At 54.4% G+C, this 22,974-nt stretch overlaps 1 protein-coding gene and 1 long non-coding RNA gene across 9 annotated transcripts in view; one reads left to right on the forward strand and one right to left on the reverse strand.

Annotated features, from left to right (window-relative positions):
• COL27A1 (collagen type XXVII alpha 1 chain) overlaps positions 1–22,974 on the reverse strand; it is a 151,306-nt gene that overhangs the window by 9,807 nt on the left and 118,525 nt on the right. For all 4 annotated transcript variants that reach the window (XM_069573854.1, XM_069573855.1, XM_069573853.1 and 1 more), the window contains 20 exons: positions 22,260–22,313; positions 21,261–21,314; positions 16,649–16,705; positions 16,427–16,480; positions 15,630–15,683; positions 15,292–15,345; positions 14,523–14,576; positions 14,333–14,440; positions 13,752–13,859; positions 12,525–12,632; positions 10,741–10,794; positions 10,190–10,252; positions 9,612–9,665; positions 9,434–9,469; positions 9,312–9,329; positions 9,070–9,105; positions 8,795–8,821; positions 5,550–5,615; positions 4,556–4,724; positions 3,170–3,279 (listed from right to left, as the gene is read on the reverse strand). In XM_069573854.1, the coding sequence (XP_069429955.1) occupies positions 3,170–3,279; positions 4,556–4,724; positions 5,550–5,615; positions 8,795–8,821; positions 9,070–9,105; positions 9,312–9,329; positions 9,434–9,469; positions 9,612–9,665; positions 10,190–10,252; positions 10,741–10,794; positions 12,525–12,632; positions 13,752–13,859; positions 14,333–14,440; positions 14,523–14,576; positions 15,292–15,345; positions 15,630–15,683; positions 16,427–16,480; positions 16,649–16,705; positions 21,261–21,314; positions 22,260–22,313 (1,338 nt within the window). The remainder of the gene's footprint in view (positions 1–3,169; positions 3,280–4,555; positions 4,725–5,549; positions 5,616–8,794; positions 8,822–9,069; positions 9,106–9,311; positions 9,330–9,433; positions 9,470–9,611; positions 9,666–10,189; positions 10,253–10,740; positions 10,795–12,524; positions 12,633–13,751; positions 13,860–14,332; positions 14,441–14,522; positions 14,577–15,291; positions 15,346–15,629; positions 15,684–16,426; positions 16,481–16,648; positions 16,706–21,260; positions 21,315–22,259; positions 22,314–22,974) is intronic.
• Positions 1,864–22,658, forward strand: LOC138432532 (uncharacterized). Of its 5 annotated transcripts, XR_011253889.1 has the most exons (9): positions 1,864–2,128; positions 14,999–15,074; positions 15,257–15,357; positions 15,583–15,704; positions 16,354–16,634; positions 17,166–17,207; positions 17,391–17,577; positions 18,092–18,192; positions 22,390–22,658. It is a non-coding gene; the product is annotated as an uncharacterized lncRNA (long non-coding RNA). The 5 variants fall into 5 exon arrangements; XR_011253888.1 differs by lacking the exon at positions 18,092–18,192; XR_011253891.1 differs by lacking the exon at positions 16,354–16,634.

The following is a 22,974-nucleotide window of genomic DNA, read 5'->3' on the forward strand; positions in this document are numbered from 1 at the left end:
GAGTAAGGAAGGCTCGGAGAAGGCAATGGCACCCCATTCCAGTACTGTTGCCTGGAAAATCCCATGGGCAGAGGAACCTGGTAGGCTGCAGTCCATGGGGTCGTGAAGAGTCAGACACGACTGAGTGACTTCACTTTCACTTTTCACTTTCATGCATTGGAGAAGGAAATGGCAACCCACTCCAGTGTTCTTGCCTGGAGAATCCCGGGGACAGGGGAGCCTGGTAGGCTGCCGTCTATGGGGTCGCACAGAGTCGGACACGACTGAAGTGACTTAGCAGCAGCAGCAGCAAGGAAGGCTACTTCCTGGCAGGTACAGGAATCAGAAGATATTTTGGGCACTTTCTGAGAAGAGAGGAATTTACCCAAATTTACAGGTATTCTAGGCAAAGTCTGATGGTTAGATCTTGGTTTCTTGCCCTGAAGAAGCTTCTAAAATTCTATCTGAGACTCCTTATGAAAGGTTTCAGCAAAGCAGCAAAGAGCTCATGTTGTCAATCACTTTTCTAGCTGCCCTTGTGTAAATAACCACATTTGTTGAAACTAGATTTAATTTGCAAACAAATTAGTCTTTCTATGGCTCTCTTTAATAGAAATGGGGATGACTGTACAGAGAAAAATTGTTTCAATAGAAACTATGACACACGGTTGTGGACACTGGATTCTAGTTCTGTTAATCATCTGAGACCTTGTTTTCTACCTGTAAATTGGACAGGATGCTGAATTCTTCTTGGCTCCTCCAATATCTAGCTACGACTCTCCAAACTAATGTTTCCAGTTTTTCTCCTACCCTTCTGATTTCATTTTCTATTGAAAATGAAGATTGCACTCTTCCCAAAGCCATGCACTGGGCTAACACGATATAAACTGCAGAGAGCTCATCACAACTGTTCTTGTATGGACAATCTTCATGCCCGTTGCCATGTGGGCCACTCAGAAAGATCACCAGGCACATTCAAACTGCAACCCACGGAAACCTATCAGACTGCCTCTGTCTGCCCTCACTCCATCTGAAGATGTTTGGAGCCAACATCTAGAACTCTTCTTGACTAGCACCTTTAGAACTCAAAAACTGGGATTATAATCTTCTCCAATCATTGACTTTTTTTTTTTTTTTTTGGCCACATCATGCCTCTTGTGGGATCTTAGTGTCTCAACCAGGGATTGAACCCAGGATCATGGCACTGAAAACGCCAGGTCCTAACCACTGGACTGCCAGGGAGTTCTTGACTTTTTTTTGTTTCCATACAGATGACTCTTATTAAATACCCGATTACCTGTACTGTACCTTATTTGGGTATCACTGCCTCCTGAAATGAAATACTACTCTTTTACTGAACTGACCTATTCTTAGGACCAAGAGACTGGTTAGATGAGATACGAAACAATCTCCCTACTCAGGATGGATTCAGACTGACCTACTTACACACGATGTCCAAGATGTATAAATGGTTCACAATATTACACAAATCTTGGAACAGATTCTAGGGCCCCTCAGATCACCGACTTAGTTTCATTATGGGATCCTTCAAGTTTGGGACAATGGCTCCCGACTGAATTTCAGACTACTGCCTCTATAATAATTACAGGATTTTCCGCTGTGATCCTGTTCAGATGTGTATTTTCTGGGTTTCAAGGTGCCTTACCCCTGACTTTTAACATATCAGCTACCCAGGAGGTTAATGTCCTCGCCACTGACTCTGACGCCTCACGTCACAGGGCCTCGAAGGGCAGATGGTAGTGTAAACCCTGACAGTTGTGTTGTCTCCTTTTCTGTGATGCAAGTGCCTGAGCTAAGCTCTGATTGCTGAGGCATACACTTCAAAGGTTATCCCCAATAAATACCTCGCCAGCCGCACAGACTAACCCTGGAAGGGCTGGGCCACCTCCCAACACTGCAGCTCCTTTGTGTTAGAGCTCTGGTTGATTTCAACAACTATTTGGACCACTTATTTTTTCTCTTCTCCTGCTTTAAATTCCCACCCTTAGGTTTTAAATTCACCAGCACAGAGTGAACCTGTGAAATCCTAGCCTCCTCCTCCTCCAATACAAGGAGATGCACTGTCCCTTTCTCTCTCTACCAGAGACCTCACTGTGTGGTCCCAGGTATGCTGTAATCTCCAGGTCCTGTAAGTAATAACCTTTCTACATTTTTTTTTCCTGTTTCCGGGTGGTTATTGCTGGAGGGCATTTGGCAACCTTAATAAAAATCAGAGAGGCTGGTCCAGCCACAACACTGGTTATCATTAGGCTGAGACCAGCCTAGGACAGTGGTTCATTGTTCCTGATGGGGATAGCGACTCAGATGGGCACTTGCATTGCCAACCCAGTGCCAGCCTCACCCGTCTGCTAGGTGGGTTTGCCACAAAGCTGCTGACCCTCCGTGTCAGAGGGAAAAGGGCCTGTTGGACTGTGAACTCTGCTTGTGGAGGCTGCCACATTTCCTGTTGAACCCAGCACCTGGCTCAGTGCCTGGCCCATGGTGGGGACCCAGCCAAGACTTGTTACCCAGCTGGCTGGGCTATGGATGTTCAGGCTCTGGGTCTGCCGTGGTCAGGACAAGGTACTTTCTGGAGCTTCCCCTGGGGGGGGTCCAGAGTCCCACCTTTCCTGCAACCAGAGAAGCCCTTTTCTCTGCAGCATGAATTGTTTCATATGGAGGACTTGCTGCAACTACAGACCCACCATCCAGCAAGGGGCTTCCTAGCCAGGGGTGTGGTTATGTCCCACCCGCTGCTGCACACTGTGGTTTGTTGGACTTGCCCTGGGCCACCTAAAATTCTCAGCCCAGAGACCATCGTAGGTACATGGCCACCAAACATGAGCTACATATTTGCATATGCAACCTCGGGAACACATGCCCCAGGGGACCATCTCGCTGACTGTTTTGTGCTTATGGTCATAGTTGTCCAAGCCAAGCCAGCTTGGCTAACTGTGTCTTAGACATTAGGCAAAGTTCTATTTGAACCATCAGCATCACCCAACACAAAAGGATTTGGAAACCAAAGGCAGAGATGAGGAACTGGGGTTCAGAAAGAGGAGATGACTCCTGAGGTCATGTAGCAAGATAGTTAAGGCTCAGTCACAAGCCTGGATGGACTGTGCTCCAGGGCAGGGGGCAAGGGGTGTAGAGAGGGCAAGCCAGTGAGCGCTGGGGAGCAGATGGGTACCTTGGAGGCCGTGATGGGCTTGAGACACGTCTGTCCACCATGTGTGAAGTTGCAGGAGACTTCAATGGTGTCGGACGAGCAGCCAAGGTTCGGATCCACCCAGTAGGTACCTATAGGTAACACGGGATGGGGGGCGGTGTATGTATGTGGGGAGGAACCCCAGGCTTGGTTCTATAGGTGAATCTGACACCTGGTCACCCGCTAAGTCCCAGCTGGACATGAAGTCAAGGAGGTGGAGCAGAAAAGGGATTCTGTGAGCCGTAGTGATGAAAGGAAACTCTCTGGGCAGAGCTCAGAGCTGGCAGAGTCTCCAGAGGGGCGACATGGGAAGTATCCCCCTGTTGCCACTGATAAGTATCATTTTCCAGAAAGGACAACAGGTTGAGAGAGGCTGAGCCACTTGCCTGAGGGATTTAGGGATTGTTTAATTGAAAGGTTTTGCTGCCAAGGCTCTGATCCTCCCAGAACTTGGTGGGAGTCAGGGCTTCTATCCCATCAACCACGCAGCTCTGCTGGCACCTGGCTTCTCCTTTTGGGTTTCCAAGGAGCCAAAGGCCCCACAGCTGATAGAGTAGGACAGCCTTCTCATGCAGCAGAGAGAAGGGTGGCTCACCCAGCTCACAGAGCAGGTCAGAGGCAAGACGAACATTTGAACTCAGGTCCGTCTGCCTCTAAAACTGTGGTCCTTCCAAGGCACCACACAGCTCACACAGAGAGAGGAGAGTTGGATGAGGTGCGGGGGACAGAAACTGGGAATCCTGGCTCTCCGGGGGAGCTATGATGGGGGCCCTCCTGGCCCTGGGGCCTTTTTCTGCCAAAGCTCTTGGCCCATGCAGTGAAATGGTCACCCCCAGCTTGTGGATCTGGCTTGTGGGTTCAACCCTGGAAGGGTGGGACCCATCCTCTGTGTTTCCCACCATATCCCCATGCCCCAAGAGGCTCAATGCCTGGCACACTGTGGGGCTCTGTGACTGTTGAGTGAATAAATGACTGCCTCCCCAAGGACAGACACTCGGCCCAGTTGAGTGGAGAACTTAATGTCTAATTGCTCTGTCTTAGAGCTGGTAGGCTGCAGTCCATGGAGTCGCTAAGAGTCGGATACAACTGAGCAACTTCACTTTCACTTTTCACTTTCCCTTTTCACTTTCCAGCATTGGAGAAGGAAATAGCAACCCACTCCAGTGTTCTTGCCTGGAGAATCCCAGGGACAGGGGAGCCTGGTAGGCTGCCGTCTATGGGGTCACACAGTCGGACACAACTGAAGCGACTTAGCAGCAGCAGCAACAGAGCTATTAACCATCTCTTTCAGCTCATCCCTGCCCCGCCCTGCCCCATACCTGGGGCCGGGAAGCCCTCTCTTGAGACAGACCCCACCGGCCCACGTACCATCCACCATCTTCTGCTCACAGTCCATGAGGTCCCGGCAGACCCGGGCGGGGTTCTCTTTGGTGCCCAGGGGCGTCTTAATGCTCTGGATGAGGTTGCTGAGGTAGTGTAAGGTTTTAAAGATCTCCCCTCCCTGGTCCAGCACCAGCCGGTCCGGATGGCTGTAACCCTGTTGTGAGAAAAGAGGGTGGCCGTCGGGCCCTTGAGATCCTTGTCCGGCTGGAGCTCTGAGCCTCCAATGCCCCAGGTTCTTGCCACTGAGGAGACATCTGAGCTCCCTGCAGGGGCTATGCTTGGGTCTCCCTCCCAAATAAAGAAACTGGGGGCCAGCGGTGGCCAGGGGCAGATCTACCCAGAGGGCCTGGGGTCTTGAGAGATGTGGACAATCAGCCTGGCTTCTGCTGCAGAACAGGAGGGTCCTGTGAGCAAGGAGTCAAGGAAGGGGTCCCAAATCCCTCAGGAAGGAGTTGGTGAAGGACTTACTTTCCACTCACTACCCCGTCCCCCACTCCCCAGAATGGAAGGAAAATAACAAGCTTTTCCACCTGCCCTTCCCCTGGCTTGTGAGCCTGGAGAGAGCGCTCAGGGCACAAATGGAAAAGTCTGACTATCTGAGCTGGGAGGTAGGGAGTTCCCCATCGTGGGGGGAAAGCAACTCAGCAAAGGACACTCTTGACAGGGCTTGACCAGAGGACACCCAGGGCCCTGTTCAGCCTGGTATCCTGGTGCTGAGGTGACCACTGGCCAGGGTCTTAGCAGAGCCCATGGACAAGTTTCCTGCCTCTGGTGGATTCTGGGTCTGAACCAAGAAGCTGCTTCTGACGCCTCTACCTGACTCAGGAGGAGAGCAAAAGGGCTTGGCCCTGCTCTGGGTCACTTGCTGGCTTTGAATTGCCCAGTGTGGGCCATGTGGAGGCCACTGACCACATGTCGGTCATCATTTCTGTACCCCCCCATGGAAGGGACCCCACGTGGGCAGGGCCCTGGGTGGTACCTCTGCTCTCAGTGCCCCACTTGTGTCCATCCACGTCTGGAAAGCTGCCCCAAGGTCATCTTGTTGCTGTGCAGAGAGAAGACAGGGTGTGCCTCCTGGCGCCCACCAAGCAGGAGCTCCAGGGTCTGAGCAAGGGCCCTCCCACCCCACCTTCCCCAGTGGGATCCTGGTCAATTGCATGCCTTCTGGGGAACTCTGTTCTTCCTCTCCTTGCAAACAGATGCTTCCACTGATTTCCTCCAGGCACTTCCATAGTGCTCGGTTGCCCCCAAGGTTGAGTCCAAACTCCTGGGAGTGGCCTGCGTGCTGTGTTCTCCAGCCCTGCCTCTCTTCTGTCCCCTACGGGTGCTCCGTGCACCAGACATACTATTGCACTTCTCAGTTCCTAAATGCCATGCTCGGTTTAGCCCCCGCGCCTTTGCACGCGCTGCTCCCGTTTGCCTGGTCCCTTCCTCCATCATTCCATCTACTATTCCAGTGGTTCTCAGCCAGGGGTGATGCTGCCCCCTAGAAGGCATCTGGCAATATTGCGAGACTTCAGGGGCTGTCCAACTGGAGCAGGCAGTGCTACTGGGATGCAGTGGGTGGAAGCCAGGCTGTGGCTAAACATCCTCTGATGCACAGGACAATCACTCACAGCAAAGAATTGTCTGGTTCCAAATGTCCACAGCGCTGTGGGTGAGAAACCCTGCCCTGCACGCATCCTATAGACACCACCCTGCAATGGACCCTTTCCTGATGCCCCCAGGCTGGGTGTGGACCCTGCTTTCTACATTCCCACAGCCCCGGGGTCTCCCCTTTGGTTCGCACTGTAAGTGTCTCACTTCCACTTGCACCTCCAATCCTGGCACTGGGCTTCCCAGAAGCATAGCTGCACGACCTCACCATGAATATAGAGAGGGGGGAGGATCCGACAGTGAGTAAACCCCCAGGGTTGGGATCTGGAGCTGGGACTCTGGCAGTCCTTCTCAAGTTCAGATCCCAAGCCTTGCAACTCACTAACTGTACAATCTGGGCACGTTGCTTAAACTCGGTTCTCTCATCCTGATAATAAAACTCAGAACTGTTGAGAGGAATAAATGATTTCAAGGTAAAGAATGCGCCCACAATGCAGGAAGACACAGGAGACTTGGGTTTGATCCCTGGATCGGGAAGATCCCCTGGAGAAGGAAGTGGTGACCCACTCCAGTATTCTCACCTGGAAAATCCCATGGACAGAGAAGCCTGGCAAGCTACAGTCCATGGGGTTGCAAACAGTCACAAGACTTAGTGACTAAACAGCAAAATACATGAAAAGCACTTCTTTTTTTTTTTTGGCCTCCCCACATAGCCTGAGGGATCCTAGTTCCCTGATTAGGGCTCAGGGACTGAGCCCGAGCCCTCAACAGTGAAAGCATCGGGTCCTAACCACCATACCACAAGGGAATTCCAGAAAAGTGCTACGAATGCTATATGGCATATAACAAGCACTGAATCTATTAGTTATTATTCAAAAAATCAAAATCCTCTCATTTTCCTTTTTTTTTTTTTAAGAAGGAAAAGTCTTTTCCTAGATCTAATTTCCTTCTAGCTTGCCTTCTTCCTGAAGAAGGATGTAGAGGAAGAGGCCAGGGCTGTCATTCTAGTTTCGTGGATGAGACAGAGGGATGGACGGCGAGGACAGAGAGCAGGGATTCAAGCTGCTCGTGGCCAGGGGCTCCTTCTCCGTGCAGTCCTTTCCCTTGGCCATTCCCTGGGACGTGGTCGGGGCCTGCTTCTAACAGTCAACTGGGACCATGGTCAAATGTGGACAGACTGCCAGAGGGCTTGTGAGCGGGGGATGGGTTTTCATTCAAGCCAGGGAGGAACACCGGGGCTCAACCTGCAACCTTGCCTGACCCTGTTTGGACTCAGAATCTGAGCTGGACGGACTCTGTCATGTGCTGATGCATAGTAAGAAATCTATACTTGGTCTTCAATCCAATTCCTGGCATAGAGCTCCGAAACCCTTGGAATTTTCTGAAATAAGGTGTCTTTTGCTGTGTTCAAGAGATGACTTTTGGAAAGCTCCTAAGTAACCCAAGGGCCCGGGGGGCTGGTGGTCTCTGGAACCAACCACATGATCAGAGGGTTGCGACTTCCAGTTTCCAGTCCCACAGCCTCCAAGGAGAGGGGAGGGGCTGGAGGTTGACTCAATGGCCATCGCGATGACTCAATCGTGTCTGTGTAACGAAGCCCCCCTAAAATCCTAAAAGGACTGGGTTCGGAGGGCTCCCCGGCTGGTGAACGGGGGAGATGCAGAGGGGACACGGAAGCTCACGGCCCGTCCCCACGCCTTGCTTGATGATGCAGAGCCTCCATCTGGCTGCCCCTCTGTGCGTGCGCTCAGCCGCATCCGACTCTGCAGCTCTATGGAAGGCAGCCCACCAGGCTCCTCTGTCCATGGGATTCTCCAGGCAGAACACTGGGGTGGGCTGCCATTTCCTCCTTCGGGGGAAAGTTCCCAACCCAGGGAACAAACCCGCATCTCTTCTGTCTCCTGCACTGCAGGTGGATTCTTTAACTGCTGAGCCACCAGGGAAGTCCAAAATGACACATGTGAGTTACAGCCTTTTATAATAAGCCACTAATCTGGCACATAGAATGTGTCTCTGAGTTCTGTGAGCTGCCCTAGCACATTAGCAGATGCCGAGGAGGGCCTGGTGGGAGCTTTTGGTGTACAGCTAGTTGGTCAGAAGCACAAATGACACCTGGATTTGCCACTGGCATCGGAAGAGAGGCAGGGAAGGGGGGTGAGGGATGGAGGTGTGGGGTCCCGGGGGGGAGCCAGCAGCAATCTTGTAGGACTGAGCTGTCAACCCGTGGAATCTGATGCTGCTCCAAGTAGTGTCAGGACTGAATTAAATTCTAGGACACCTAGCTGGTGTCACCCAAATTGCTCACTGGTGTGGGACAGCTCCCTTTCCAAAACTCAGGGGTTGGAATCAGTACCAGAAGCTTAAAGATCTGTCAGTGGAATGGCACAGAGTGGACCAACAGGACCCCAGGTCCAGCGGAGGGAGGTCTTCCTGGATCCACTGTCTGGGATACATTCTGGCTAATACCTGGGTTTCCTTCCCCTCGGTGCAGGGTTCAGGGTTCAGTATGGAGTGATGAAGGAGGGGCGTGGGCAGCCCCGGGCCAGGGAGGGGATCTGTTGTCATCCCTCCCCCACCACACCCCAGGCCTTACTCCAAGTAGACCAAAGAGAAAGTTCTCCAACTTACAAAGTGGATAGGGCTCCCTGGAGGACCCTGCAAAAGAAGAGGCTGGGTCTGTGTCTGATGGGGACTGCGTGCTGCAGTCCCGGAGGCTGTCGGGAGCTGGGAGGGGGTCTCAGGGTATGCGAGAACCCACCACCCTGGTCTCTGCCTGGCACCACCCGGGCTGAGCTGTATTATCCCGGAGGCCTGGCCTATGAAGTCAGTCCCATGAAGGCCGCCAACACAGCCTGGGGTCCCACCAGCTGCCCCACAGTTCAAGGGGAGCACACACTACCTACCGGTGGGCCGGGCTGCCCTCTGGGACCGGGAGGACCCTGGAGGAAGAGGAGAACAGTGAGGCCCCGCTCAAAGGCCTCTCATCCCCCGACCCAGCCCAGGCCTCCTCCTGAGACCCAGGCGCCGTGGCCACCTGCGTACAGACCGAGGTCCCAGGACATGACTGGTCACGGGCAGGAAAGCCCAGAGTGCCCACCCCCTGGACTCCACCATCCCCCCAGCCCTCACACCCCTGCCCACTCACCCTCGGACCTTGCAATCCCTAGAGGGGGACAGAAGCAGGGAGACAGAGTTAGAGGAGCAGGCTGAGCTGTGCCGCCCCCCTGCCCCCCGCCCACCACACTGCACACCGGCCCGTCTACTCACCAAGTCCCCGCGGCTGCCTTTGTCGCCCTTTGGACCCTGCAAGAAACCATGGCCCAGTGAGAGGGGGCTCAGAGGAGGAGCCCCACCGCCCGGATGGGGAAACTGAGGCTCAGACTGGCTCTAGGTCACACAGACAGTCTTGCCCCAGTAGTCTTTCTGGCTAGCCCCCTGCACATACCTGGTGTCCCGAAGGTCCCAGGATTCCTAGGGGCCCGATGATACCTTCCTTTCCCTAAAGGGGAGAGAAAGGCTTGTGTGTCCTTGTCCCAGTGCCTGGGGAACAGAGTCACTAGGACAGGAGGGTAGGGGGCAGCCTGAAGGCCCCCAGGAGATGGAAGGGAGACCTCCCCAGGTGGGGCCAGGCCGCGCGTCTGCTGAGCCCAAGTGATGTGCGTAGCGGTTGGCCATTGGTGGGGGACGGGAGCAGATGAAAGCGGGAAAGACGGTTCCCAACTGGCAGGAACATCACAAGCAAAAGTATGGAAGCAGGGTAGGGGGTGGGAGGGAGGTTCGAGAGGGCGGGGACGTATGTGTGCTTATGGCCGATGCACGTCATACACAGAAACGAACACAACATTGTAAAGCAATTATCCTCCAATTAAAAAATAAATGTTAAGAAAAGGTGTAGAAACAGGTGGGGAGACAGTGGGCAGAGAAGGCTCAAGACTGAAGGAACAGGAAGGGTGACGTCACCCAGCTGATGGCTGGCCGGCCCCGGGTGGCTGACTGTGCTGGGACAGACCGGGGAGGACTCACCACCGAGCCAGGAGGCCCCCGAGGGCCCTGGATGCCTTTGAAACCGACGTCTCCTGGGGGGCCCTGCGGGAGGCGGAGAAGGGCTGCTGTGTCTGGGCGGCTGCTGGACGAGGGCTCCAGCAGCTCCACCACCCCTGGGGTCTGCCCAACCTTTGCCCTCCCAGTCAAGAGATGCCTTCCCTGAGAGGCTCCAGAAAAAGGAACAAATGTCCACAACTAGTAAGCAGCAGGCAGCGTGCTGGCTCGGCGCTAAATGGTGTAGGTCTAATCTTCATTGTAACAACTCTTTGCTGCTACTGTGCCCATTTTATACATAAGAAAACTGAGGCCTGGAGAGACCAGGTAACTTGCTCAGGCACAGAGCAGATAAACTGCAGAGCTGGGCTTAGAACCAAGGTCTGCTGGAACATGAGGCTAGGAGCCAAGGGTGTTCATGCTAGATTCTGGCCATGTTCCAGCCCCCACTGCAAATGCCCAAGAAATACTTGTTGAATGAATAAGTGAACAAGCAGGTGGATGGACAGGACCCCAAGAGGAATAGAGAACTGAACCTTAGGTCCGAAGAGGCCAGCCACTCCTGGGAATCCCATCTCGCCAGAATCACCCTATGGGGAGAACAGGATGAGACAGGGCAAGTGAGGCCAAGACAAGGTGCCTGGCCAGTCTGGCAGGACCCCCGGGCCTCCCTCCTTGAAGGGATATCAGCCACTCCACCTCGAGGCGATCAAATGAGTGTGAATGGCTCACAAACATGATGCCCGACAGCAGTGGCGAGAAATGCCAATACAATGTTGAACAGAAGTGGTGTGAACAGGTATCTGACTTATTTCTGCTCTTGGGGAGAAATAATTTAATCATTCACTAGAAACTAGAATATTAACTATAGATTTTTCATGACTGTCCTTTATCAAGTTGAGGAAGTTTTTTCTATACCAAGTTTGTTGAGAATTTTTATCAGAAATGGAGTTGGAGTCTATCAATTGCTTTTCTTGCATCTACTGAAATGATTAATTGGATCTTCTATTTTAGTCTGGGGAAGATTGCGGGCAGGAGGAGAAGGGGACAAGAGAGGATGAGATGGTTAGATGGCATCACCGACTCAATGGACATGAGTTTGAGCAAACTCTGGGAGATGGTGATGGACAGGGAAGCCTGGTGTGCTGCAGTCCATGGGGTCACAAAGAGTTAGACACGACTGAGTGACTGAACAACAAATTTTAACTTGTTAATATGGTGAATTATATTGATTTATTTTCAGATGTTATACTATCCTTGCATTCCTGATCTTTTTGTTCCTGATTCACTTGATCTTCTTTTTTTAAAAAATACATTTCTTTATCTGACTGTGTTGGTTCTTACCTGCAGCATGTGGGATTCCAATTTATTTTTATTTGCAGCATGCAGGATCTGTGGCTGTGGCAGGTGAACTCTTGGTGTGCACATGGAATCTAGTTCTCTGACCAGGGATCGAACCCAGGCCCCCTGCACTGGGAGCATGGCGTCTTAGCCACTGGACCACTGGGGAAGCTTCAGATCTCATTTGATCTTGACATACTATTCTTGTATTCCTTGACTGATTTTTCTAACACAGTATTGAGAACTTTTGTATCTATACTTCTGAGGTATATTGGTCTGTAGTTCTCTTTTCTTGTAATCTTTGTCTAGCATAGACATCAGGGTAATGCTAACCTCATGGCATGTGTTTGGAAGTATCCCTCCCCTTCAATATTATGGACGAGTGTATGCAGAATTGGTATTTTTCTTCCATACACAAAGACTAGAATTTACCAGTGAAGTCATCTGAACTTTTGTGGGAAGTTTTCAAACTGTAGATGTAATTTCTCGAATAGATACAGGCTGTGTGTGTGCTAAGTCGCTTCAGTTGTGTCTGACTCTTTGTGACCCTATGGACTGAAGCCCTCCAGGCTCCTCTTTCCACAGGATTCTCTAGGCAAGAATACTGGAGTGGGTTGCCATGCCCTCCTCCAGGGGATCTTCCCGACCCAGGGGTTAAACCCATGTTTCTTACAGTCTCTTGCACGGGCGGGTGGGTTCTTTACCACTAGCGCCACCTGGGAAATCCAGATTCAAGGTTACTTCAGGCTACTTAAGGTTCTGGTTGGGATGGCCTCTCCTCATTCTTAAGGGACCACTCATATCTCATTCCTCAGCTTTTTTCCATCCCCTCATCCCTGACTCAGGGGAGGCAGAGTGGTATCTCGTGCCCATGGAGAGTGTTGCTCTGTGCTTTTTGCAGTGCAGGAAGGTGGCTGGTGGGTCTGTGTGCGTGTGTGTGCATGTGTGTGAACATGTGCGTTCCCTGGGGCTCACTCACCGGCTGGCCTTTGGATCCGGGCTCCCCCTGGTTCCCAGGAAGCCCCATGCCGCCTTCTGTCCCTCGCTTGCCAGGGGGTCCCATCTGCCCAGGTAACCCACTTTCACCCTTAAAGAAACACACCAAGATGACCAGTCAAAGGGAGAAAACGGCTCTAGGAGATGGGGAGGGCAGCTGGAGAAACAGAACAGCGATTCCACTGGGTCAGTTAACATCTCTGGTTGCTGGGGCAACAGGTGCAGGCCTGGGGATGGGGGAGGCTGCTCAAACTTCAGCCTCCTTGAGATGAAAGTCTTTTCTTGTTCTGGCATTCAAGAGCCCACTTCCTGACAACTCTCTCACACACCTCTCTTCACTGTTTCTTCCCAACAGGCCAGACAGTCCCTACCTCCACTCACGCTTGCCTAGTCACCTCCCCTTCTTGCCTCATTTAAATCTTCCACGGGCCAAGGCCACCTCTCCCCTCTGCCCTCTGTCTTTAAAGAGGGTTACAACCTTTCTCCAGCTAAACTTCGTGCTCAGAGAGGGTGAGAGCCCTTCCTCATTCATTCATCTCAATCTTCCTTCAATGTCTAACCCTGGGCTCAGACAGCTTCATGACTGCCTCCCCCACCAATCAAGGAAACTTGCTTAAAAGATGCCTTGGAGGGTCCCAGCAGTTAGCAACAGTCATTGCTCCACAAAGGCCCACAAGAGGGCGCCCACGGACAACTCAACAAACAGTTGACACCCTCAAAGGCCTGGTAGGGGGCAGTATTATAGCTCCCGGGATTAACTATCCTTTAAGCCAGGAGAAGGCAATGGCACCCCACTCCAGTACTCTTGCCTGGAAAATCCCATGGACGGAGGAGCCTGGAAGGCTGCAGTCCATGGGGTTGCTAAGAGTCGGGCACGACTGAGTGACTTCACTTTCACTTTTCACTTTCATGCACTGGAGAAGGAAATGGCAACCCACTCCAGTGTTCTTGCCTGGAGAATCCCAGGGACGGGGGAGCCTGGTGGGCTGTCATCTATGGGGTCGCACAGAGTTGGACACGACTGAAGCGACTTAGCAGCAGCAGCAAGCCAGGTTCAAGCTTGGGGAGGGACCCCTGAGGAAGTAGACTCCCTTTTTCACACGGTCCCTGGGACATGGGTGCCCATGTCAGCACTGCAGTCAGGGTCACTGTGGTCAGTACCAAGGCAGAAAGGGTGGAGGGCGGATAAGAGTATTAAAAAGTGTCTGACCTTGAATCCTGGGGGCCCCTGTGCTCCAGGCAAGCCAGCCACACCTGGATCTCCTCTCTTCCCAGCAGGGCCCATGGGCCCAGGGTCCCCGTCATCTCCTTGCTCCCCCTGTGAAGAAAGAGGGCAAAGGAGGATTTTTCATGTTTCAGGAAACAGGCAGCCAAGGAGGCAGGGTGACTTCAAAATCCACCAGCGTGGGAGAAGCCTGGTGGGGGTGGAGGTCAGACTCGGGGATGGAGGCCGTGTGTGAGAATGGCTGGACCAGTGGGACTTGGTCCAAGACTTGAGGGTTCGTGGGTGGGGAGATGAAGGATCTTTTAAAAACCAGAAGCTCTCTACCCTGGACAGGGGTTGTCCCTTTGGGTGCTGGCATGGAGGAGAGACAGTGAGACAGGCCATCATCCAGGTACCACAGAATGAAGCCACTGGCCATGCAGGAAACTTCCAGATACGCTGGTTCTGCCCATCCAAGTTCCCAAACCTGCTCCTCCTGGCCCATGGCCTATGGCACCCCACATCCCACCACATGCATACCTCGTCTCGAATGGAGACACTCTCTGTTAACCCCCAGTCCAGCTCACCTGCTGTCCTGCTTGACCATCGCGGCCAGGAAACCCATCTGGTCCAGCAATACCCTCAGGGCCCTGTCTCCCCACCACGCCCCGAGGCCCTGGGAGCCCCTGCAGGCCCTGGGGGTAAACAAGAAGCTGGTGAGGGCCTTGGGGAGGGCAGAGGGTAGGGTGGGTGAGTGAAAAGCTGTGAGCCACTCACCTGGATCCCCCTCCGTCCTGGTGCCCCAGCCTTGCCCTGCTTTCCCTTTGGTCCCTGAAAAATCAAGGGGCATCTGTCAAGGCCAGCCTTGGGACCTGCCAGGTATGGTCCCTGACCCTGCTCTGGGCCCTGGCCCCTCATTGGGAGCCCTGTGGCAGAGGCTCCAGGCATTGGCAACTTCCTGGTGGGAGCGGAGCCCCATGGCTGGCAGGTCCGTGTGATCCCCAGGGATGTGGGTATCCCGGAAAGGTGAGGAGTGTGTGTGCGAATAGAAGGAAGGCGTGTGTGTGTGCACCCCTGGGAGGAAGTTGAGGGCACTGAGACAGCCCTGGCCCAGCCTCAGTGGAGGCCGATCCAGGAGGCCTGGGGGAAGGCAGGAGATTCCCTCTCCACCGCCTCCGAATTCCTCCACGAGTGTCACACTCCCTGTCTTCCTCTGCACACTCTCACTTCACTTCTCCGTTTTCTTTCTGCAGTGCATTGTGGTGGAAAGGGAGGCCGGCTTTGGATCTTGACTGCCCGGGCTTCAAATCCTGCTAGCTGACTGAACAGGTGGTCCCCCTCCCAGAGGCGCTATGATTGGGACTGGTCCTCTCCTGTCCCTCAGGCCCGCTGAAGGAATCTCCTGTCCCTCCGGACTGCACCCTGCAGCACCCCGTGGTCCCCTCTCCTTCTCATCGTACCCCAGTGCTGCCTCCCATGTGCTATGTGCTTAGGCCGGTCTTTCCCTTCAGGGTCTACCTTCCCCGTGAGCATCCGGGCCTCTTACCTCTTCCCCTTTCGATCCTTTGGGGCCCGGCCGTCCCCGGGGTCCCGGATGCCCCTGCAAACCAAGGTGAGATGACGCAAGGCAGCCCCAGGATTCTCTCCCGGGGAGGGTGGCCAGTCTCCGCCTGGAGGGGGAGGGGTGGGGAGGGGTTTGGGGGTGCAGGCTCTGGGGGTTTCCCCAGGGTCAGGGCAGGAGAAACCAGAATGGGCTGTCCCAGGCCCTCCCGCAGGGCGGGTCTCTTTAAGCTTTAAAGAGACCAGATCTTTAATTCCCCCACTGTTCCTCCACCAGCCCCCCTCTCAGGACAGGAGGGGGATGGGACAGGAAGCACCACTCACGGGTTGGCCCTGCTGGCCTGGATTTCCACGGAGGCCTTGTACACCCTCCTGTCCCTGGAAGTCAAGCAGAGACAGGTGAAGGGACTCATCTTGGAGGGAGTGGGGGCCAGGGCAACTTCTAGCCTGGAGGACCCCAAGGAAGCCCTTGTTCTTCCTAGCCATGGGTCACTGTCCCCCTAAGTCTCAGCTTATTCATCTGCAAAATGGGCGGTGGCGCAGTTGGGAAAGAATCCACCAGCCTGTGTGGGAGACAGAAGACGCTTGGGTTCGATCCCTGGGTAGGGAAGATCCCCTGGAGGAGGAGATGGCAACCCATTCCAGAGTTCTCGCCTGGAGAATTCCATGGACAGAGGAGCCTTGGAGGGCTACAGTCCGTGGGGATTACAAAGAGTAGGACACAATTGACCATGAATAAAAGAAAGGACTCCCGCCATCAAGGATGAAGAGCCTGGGCGGGGATGGGGTGGGGGGTGGGGCTGGGTGCTCGTTCAGTGGGTCATCCTCATTGCTTCTGCTGGGAGTGCTGGATACTGAGGGTCCTGGAGGGGAAGGGTCTCCCTCCCCCGCCCATCCTCTCCCTCCCTCAGGAAAGATCTCCCCTTTCAGTATGAATTGAGCCCTGAGCCCTTGGGGATGGTGGATGAGCCCTTGGGGATGCTTAAAACCTGGGCACTAGTGGCGGAAGGACGGGCCCGTTTCCTGGTGAAGGCTGTTCTAATTCCAGGTTGCATGAAACAGAGGCCAAGGAATGCCCTCTTACAATGCTTGCGATGCTTGTAGGAGCTCTGAATACTTACAGGGTATCCAGGGTCCCCTGGTTCGCCACGGTCTCCTCGATCACCCACGGGGCCCTAAATGAAAAGGACAGCAATAGAAGACTGCAGGGGGTGCCAGACCTGGGCCTCCTGGGCCACGCCCTCGGCGGAGCTCGCAGCAGCCTCCCCCCTGCTCCCCACACAGCTGGGGCTTGGGGCTCCACCCTGGCAGCGGTCCAGAGGATGGAAGGTGGGGGCCCTTACCCGATCTCCAGGTGGTCCGGGGGGCCCCTCAGCCTTGCCGTCCTCGCCCTGCTCCCCCTGTGGAGGCAAAACCAGCATTAAGACAAACTCCCTGCTCCTGGGGAATTCCAGACACTCCACACTGAAGCCAAAAGGGCCTTCATCAGAGATGAAGAACTCAGTCTGCTTAGGGTTACAGACAGAAAGACTGAGGCCAAGAGGGAAGGGAAGACATGGGGTCCAAGGCAGACCCAGGCATGGAAGCAGGAATTTGGAACACAGGACACTGCTCTTTACCCTCCCCTAGGCTGGACTTCCCTGGGGGCTTCCCTGGTGGTTCAGACAGTAAAGAATCCACCTGCAATGCAGGAAACCCAGGTTCGACCCCTGGCTTGGGAAAATCCCTGGAAAAGGGAATGGCTACCCACTCCAGTATTCTTGCCTGGAGAATTCCATGGACAGAGGAGCCTGGCGGGCTATGGTCCACGCAGTTGCAAAGAGTCAGACACGACTAAGTGACTGTCAGTTTTATTTTCAGGCTGGATACCCCGAGGCCGACACTCTCAAGCCGTCAGCCAAGGTAGACTTGGTTACACCCGGCTTTGTAGGGGACCAGCTGCCCAGGCCTTCAACAGGGCCCTTCCAGTCTCAGAGCTTTTTCTCAGCTGCGAAATGGGGGGTAGTGGGGCAGTGAAGGGGACAATATTGATACCCATGGAAGGTGGTGGGGCTTCCATGAAGTGAGGCAGAATTCCCTGCATAGCGCTCAGCAGGCAGTGACAACAACTCCAACAGCTGGCAAGCGTGAGCACCGACCGCCACAGCTGCACGCAGACGCTCGATGAATCCTCCCAGTGTTGTGTGTGTGCCAAGTCCCTTCAGTTGTGTAGAACACTTTGAACGCTATGAGCTGCAGCCCACCAGCCTCTGCTGTCTGTGGGATTCTCCAGGTAAGAATACTGGAGTGGGTTGCCATGCCTTCCTCCAGGGGATCTTTCCAGCTCAGGGATCAAACCCATGTTTCTTACGTCTCCTGTATTGGCAGGCAGGTGCTTTACCATTAGCGCCACCTGGGAAGGCTGAATTCTGCCAACAGCCTCACAAAATAGGTGATATTATTCTCCCAGTATCTTGAGAGTCCCTTGGACTGCAAGGAGATCCAACCAGTCCATTCTGAAGGAGATCAACCCTAGGATTTCTTTGGAAGGAATGATGCTAAAGCTGAAACTCTAGTACTTCTTGACTCATTGGAAAAGACTCTGATGCTGAGAGGGATTAGGGGCAGGAGGAGAAGGGGACGACAGAGGATGAGATGGCTGGATGGCATCACTGACTCGATGGACATGAGTCTGAGTGAACTCTGGGAGATGGTGATGGACAGGGAGGCCTGGCGTGCTGCGATTCATGGGGTCGCAGAGTCGGACACGACTGAGCGACTGAACTGAACTGAACTGATTCTCCCAGTTTACAGATGAGGACACTGAGGCACAAAGAGGTGGTGTGAGCTGCTTAGCCATTCAGCCCTCAACGGAAGAGCCCCTTTCTCCAACCCTTGCTGGGAGAAGGTGGGTGGAGAACCTGCTTTAGGATGAGCCTCCAACTCTTGATGGGAGCTCCAGGGAAGGCCCTGAGCCTCCCTAGGAGGCCCTCAGCAGTCACCCACTTGCGGGTCTTGCTCATAAGACAGTTTCTCGTCTGCAAAATGAGATTGTCATGTCTCATAGCGCTGCTCTGATGAGCCAGGAAGCAGAGGTATGGTAAGCTCTCAGCACACAGAGGAGAGGCTCTGCAGAAATTGCTGTTGTTGATAATGATAACAGCTGGGAGGATGGGTGGCACGGGGGTGGTCAGAGAGCCTGGGGGAAGAGCAGTTTAGAGCCGAGGTCCTTGGGCCATGGCAGGTCACCCCGGGCCCTGGTCCACCCGCAGGACGGGTGGCTGGAAGCCATGTGCCAGCTACGAGGAAGGTGTAGGCAGAGCCTGAGGGCTCAGCATGATCTAGCCCCAGACAGCCAGTGTCATCTCCCATGGGGGGATATGCTGGGCAGGTGGCTCAAGCCAGGGTACCTCCAAGCCCCCTGGCTGCTGGCAGGGACTGAGGGGAGGTCTGAGAGGCAGGAGAGAGGGGACAGTCCCAGGGGCTGGAGCCTGTCCCAGGCTGGCGGCTGTACGCCTTGGCCTGCGGCCCCTGTGGCTCCTGTGGGCAGAGACCAAAGGCAGGAGAGCAGGCCTGAGGGCTAGAACCAGCTGAAGCCAGGAAGGAGGGGGTGGTGGCTGGCCCAAGAAGCAGGGATTCCCTCTCCTCCCTGACCACTCTCTATGGCTCCTTGTCCCAAGGCTCCATCTTCCTGTGAAGGGAGAGAGCTGGACTGGGGGGCTTTACCTAGTGTTTACCTAGTGGGTTCTGTGTGCCAGGCACCTCGTGAGGCATGTTTCATAGAATCCATATAACACACCTATGCTGCTGTGACCATTGCTCTCATTTTACAGAGGAAGAAACTGAGACCCAGGGAAGGAAGGGTCTTAGCCAAGGTCACACAAGAATCAAGGCAATGATTGGGCCCAAAACTAGCTATACAGATATCCCCCTCTCCTACCCACCACACATTGTAGCTGAAGTTTGGGGATGCATTTTTCGCACCCCAAGACGAAGCCTCCCATCCCCCATTCTCCTTGTTCCCAGAGTCTTATCCCATCTCCCAGTCCCTCGGGCCGCTGCCTTTGAAGACAGACACACGCCCCAGAGGGAAGCCCCAAGCTGAACAACATATTGGTGCATCTAAGTGTCTTGTTTCCAACTGGAAAAGCAAGGCCTGGCATCAGCCAGTCTGAATCCTGGTCCTGCCATACCCGACACCGATCCTGAGCTAGTCCTGGAGTCTCACGGAGACTCTGTTTCTCCACCTGTCGAGTGGGACCCGGACACCTCCGTGCCAGCGTCATGGTGATGAGTGTGAAGAAATCCTGGAGCGGGAGGCCTGCTCCGGGGGTCTCCCCCAGGAGCCTGCTCTTCCTCCCTCCCTAGTGCCATCCCACTGTGACCAGTGACCATTCATGTGGTGGTGGCGGTGTTCAGTCACTCACTTGTGTCCAGCCCTTTGTGGCCCATGGACTGCAGCACGCCAGGCTTCCCTGTCCTTCACTATCTCCTGGAGTTTGCTCAAACTCATGTCCACTGAGTCAGTGATGCCATCCAACCATCTCATCTTCTGTCGTCCCCTTCTCCTCTCGTCTTCAATCTTTCCTAGCATCAGGTTGTCGTTTTTTTTTCCAATGAGTCGGCTAGCTCTTTAGGGTATCATTACACAGCCCCCAGCTCAGAGATGAGAACATACTAAATATTAAATCATTATAATAATGATTATAAATCCATAAACACCTGTTGGTTAGCAGATGAATCACTGAACACAAAATAATACCGTGTAAGTCACAAAGTGCATCTGGCTGACATATATGTGATGTCCTGCTTAGCTTCACGTACCCAAGGTACCCACCCACTTCTCAGATGAGGCAGTCAAGGCTTGGGGAATGCTGGGGCCCCTCCCAAGGCCCCAGCAGACTCAGGGCAGATTTGGGTTAGGCTCTAGCTCTCGCAGGCACAGGGACTGCCTCTGGGACTGTGGACAGCCCAGAGTGAAGGCACCCTCTTGTTTCAGGCTTCGTGTTAACCCTTTCTGCACCAGCCCTGGTAGACTGTGAGGGCCGAGGAGGGACTCGGGGTCCTGTGTGAGGCTTGTGCGGCTTCCTGTGGGATGTGTCAGAGCCTGCGGCCCACTCTGATTGCAGAGCTGTTCTTCTCCAAGCGGGAGGAAGGGGCCAGCTGGATGGCAAGCTAGGCCAGAGTGATTCACTCAACAGCGGGATGTAGTTAGTGGGGAGCTGACTCGGCAAAAGAAAGGAGGCTTGAGGAGCCGGGAACAAGGAGACCATGGTGGGCGGTGGGGTGGGGTGGGGGGGCGCCTGATAGGAGCCTGTTCCTGCTGAGCCATCAGGGGAAGAGGGGAGAAAGGAAGGAAGGGACTCTGCTAATGCAGGACCCAGAGACTTGGGTCCTGGGCCAGCTTGGTGCTGCCTCGGAATGTGACCCTCAGCCTGTGGGATCCACATCCCCACCTACACAGCGGGGAGGCGTGCGGCCCTCAGCGAGGTTCCTTCTACCACTTTCTGCCTTCTGTTGAATCTGGAGCCAAGGGGTGGGGCCTGGACACACCTTCCCTCTGCCTGGGCGGTTCCTGGCCTTGAAATGCTGGTGCTTCTCACTCTCCATCCCAAGCCCTCCCCCAGCTCTCGCCAGGTGATCTCCCCCTTCACACAAATGACCGATGGCATCCTTATGTCACTGATGTCCATTTCCCCTGCTCAGCCAGAAGCCCCAGAAAGGCAGCAACTGTGTCCATTTTTGTTCCGGTGCCAGGCACCGAGATGACACCCAAGATACCTGTGCTAAATGTAGGTCTAATGAGTCCTGCCTGAAGGCCACAGCCAGGGTGACGCTGGCCTCTGGGCTGGACAGGGTGTGAACAGGGGTGAGCCTGCCATGAACCCATGCTACCCCAGCCTCAGTGGCCCCAGGACTTGCTCCCAGCGGCCCCAGATATGAGAAAGCAGTTGCCACCCAGGACCAGACACCTACCTTTTCACCCTTTGGTCCAGGAGGTCCGAGGGGTCCCATGATGCCTTTGTGTCCCTGCAAGAGGTAAGATGGCAGGAGGTGAGAGCACGGGGGAGGGAGGAGTCGGGAGGAGCAGAGGACAAGAACTCAAAGATGGAGACACTCTGGGCTGAGCGATCAGGTCCTGGCTCTGTCCCAGCTTGCTGTGTGACTCTGAGCAGGCTCAGTGCCGCTCTGAGCAATGGCCACCTGGACATGCCATGTTGGCCCCAGACACTCCTCTGAGGGGTGTTTGCTTGAGTGGCTGAAGCCTGTGGAGCAGACCTCGGAGCAGATCTCAGCAGAGCCCCTAGGTGTGTCCTCCTGGGCAGAGGCAGGAGGCAAATGCTTGCCTCAGCAGGCTTTCCCAGGCCAGGGTGAGGCCTGAAGGTGCAGACCCCAACCTTGGGCTCCCAGCACCCACTCTCCAGCTCCCCTCTCCTTTGCCCTCTGCCTCTCCTCCTCTCCTTGCTGCTTCTCTTTCAGACACTGGATCCCACCGTCAAGCTTCAGGAGCTGTCGGGCCTTGCACATATATTCTTTTGGCTCCCCGAGCCTCAGTTTCCCTTTCTGAGCAAGCCACATGCCTCTCTGAGGCCTCAACTCCCAGATGTCTAACGTGTTTGGCTTGGCCGCCTCCAAAGGGTGGCGGGGGGTGGGGTTGCCAAATTAGGATGCAAAAACGGGCTCTGACCCACCACTTCCACAGAGAGCAAGTTCAGACACGAGGTGTGTGTGGCACCCACCAGAGGAAAGAAGGACTGAGCGAGGCCAGGGATACGGGGTGGGGGTCTCTGTCTGTTCACCCCAGCCCTGTCTGGCCCACTGGTGGTGTGTGGACCCAGGTGTTCCTGGGGGTGAGGGAGACCATGAATCTGTGTGGCCCTCAGCTGGGGAGGAGGTGGGGGCAGAGGCCGAGGCGACCTGAGTCCAGCCCTGCAGGGCAGACTTCCAGAAAGTGGGGAGGTGAGAGCTCCTTACGTCGTAACCAGCCAGTCCCGGCTCTCCTTGGGCCCCCATCCGTCCTGGAGCACCCTGTGAGGGGAGAAGACCCCCGTTGGTACCCAGTGTGACTCTCACAGCAGGAACGCGGACACTGTCTCTCCCACAGGCTCCCGCCCAGTTCAGCTCAGCAGCCTGGCACGTCCACTCTGCTCAGAACCCGGTCCGGACACCGAGGTGGAAAGCAAGCGGCACTCCGGAGCGCTCCTCCTCCCCCAGCCCTTCCCTCTTCCAGCTCCAGTGGTTTAGAGAGCCAGTTGCTAAATTTTCCCCAATTTTGTGAGCCAATTATTAAACAAAACCATGATGAAAAGTTAAATTATATGAACTTACAGATAAATCAATTATATTAAAAACACAGATGATAAATATCCCAAACTCATCCCTTCCTAATTATTTTACTACATTTTGTTGTTATCTATGCTCATGAGGATATTTCTGTTGATTGAATCTGTGTGGCAGAAACACTGTTATTCCTGGGTAGCCAGTATCTGCAGGGGAACAGTTCCAGGACCCCCCGTGGATGTGAAACCCTGGGGATACAGACCGACTCTACCAGCTAACGGAGCTTTCTCACACATCCCCTCCAAGTCTGCATTTGGTGACATCATGCTGGTAGCTGGAAATCGGCTACCGTGGGAGCATTTACACCACGGCATCTTGCAAATGCCACGAACCAGCGCAGCTGTTTATC

Source organism: Ovis canadensis, chromosome 2 (assembly GCF_042477335.2).
Source record: "Ovis canadensis isolate MfBH-ARS-UI-01 breed Bighorn chromosome 2, ARS-UI_OviCan_v2, whole genome shotgun sequence".
Taxonomy (NCBI): Eukaryota; Metazoa; Chordata; class Mammalia; order Artiodactyla; family Bovidae; genus Ovis; species Ovis canadensis.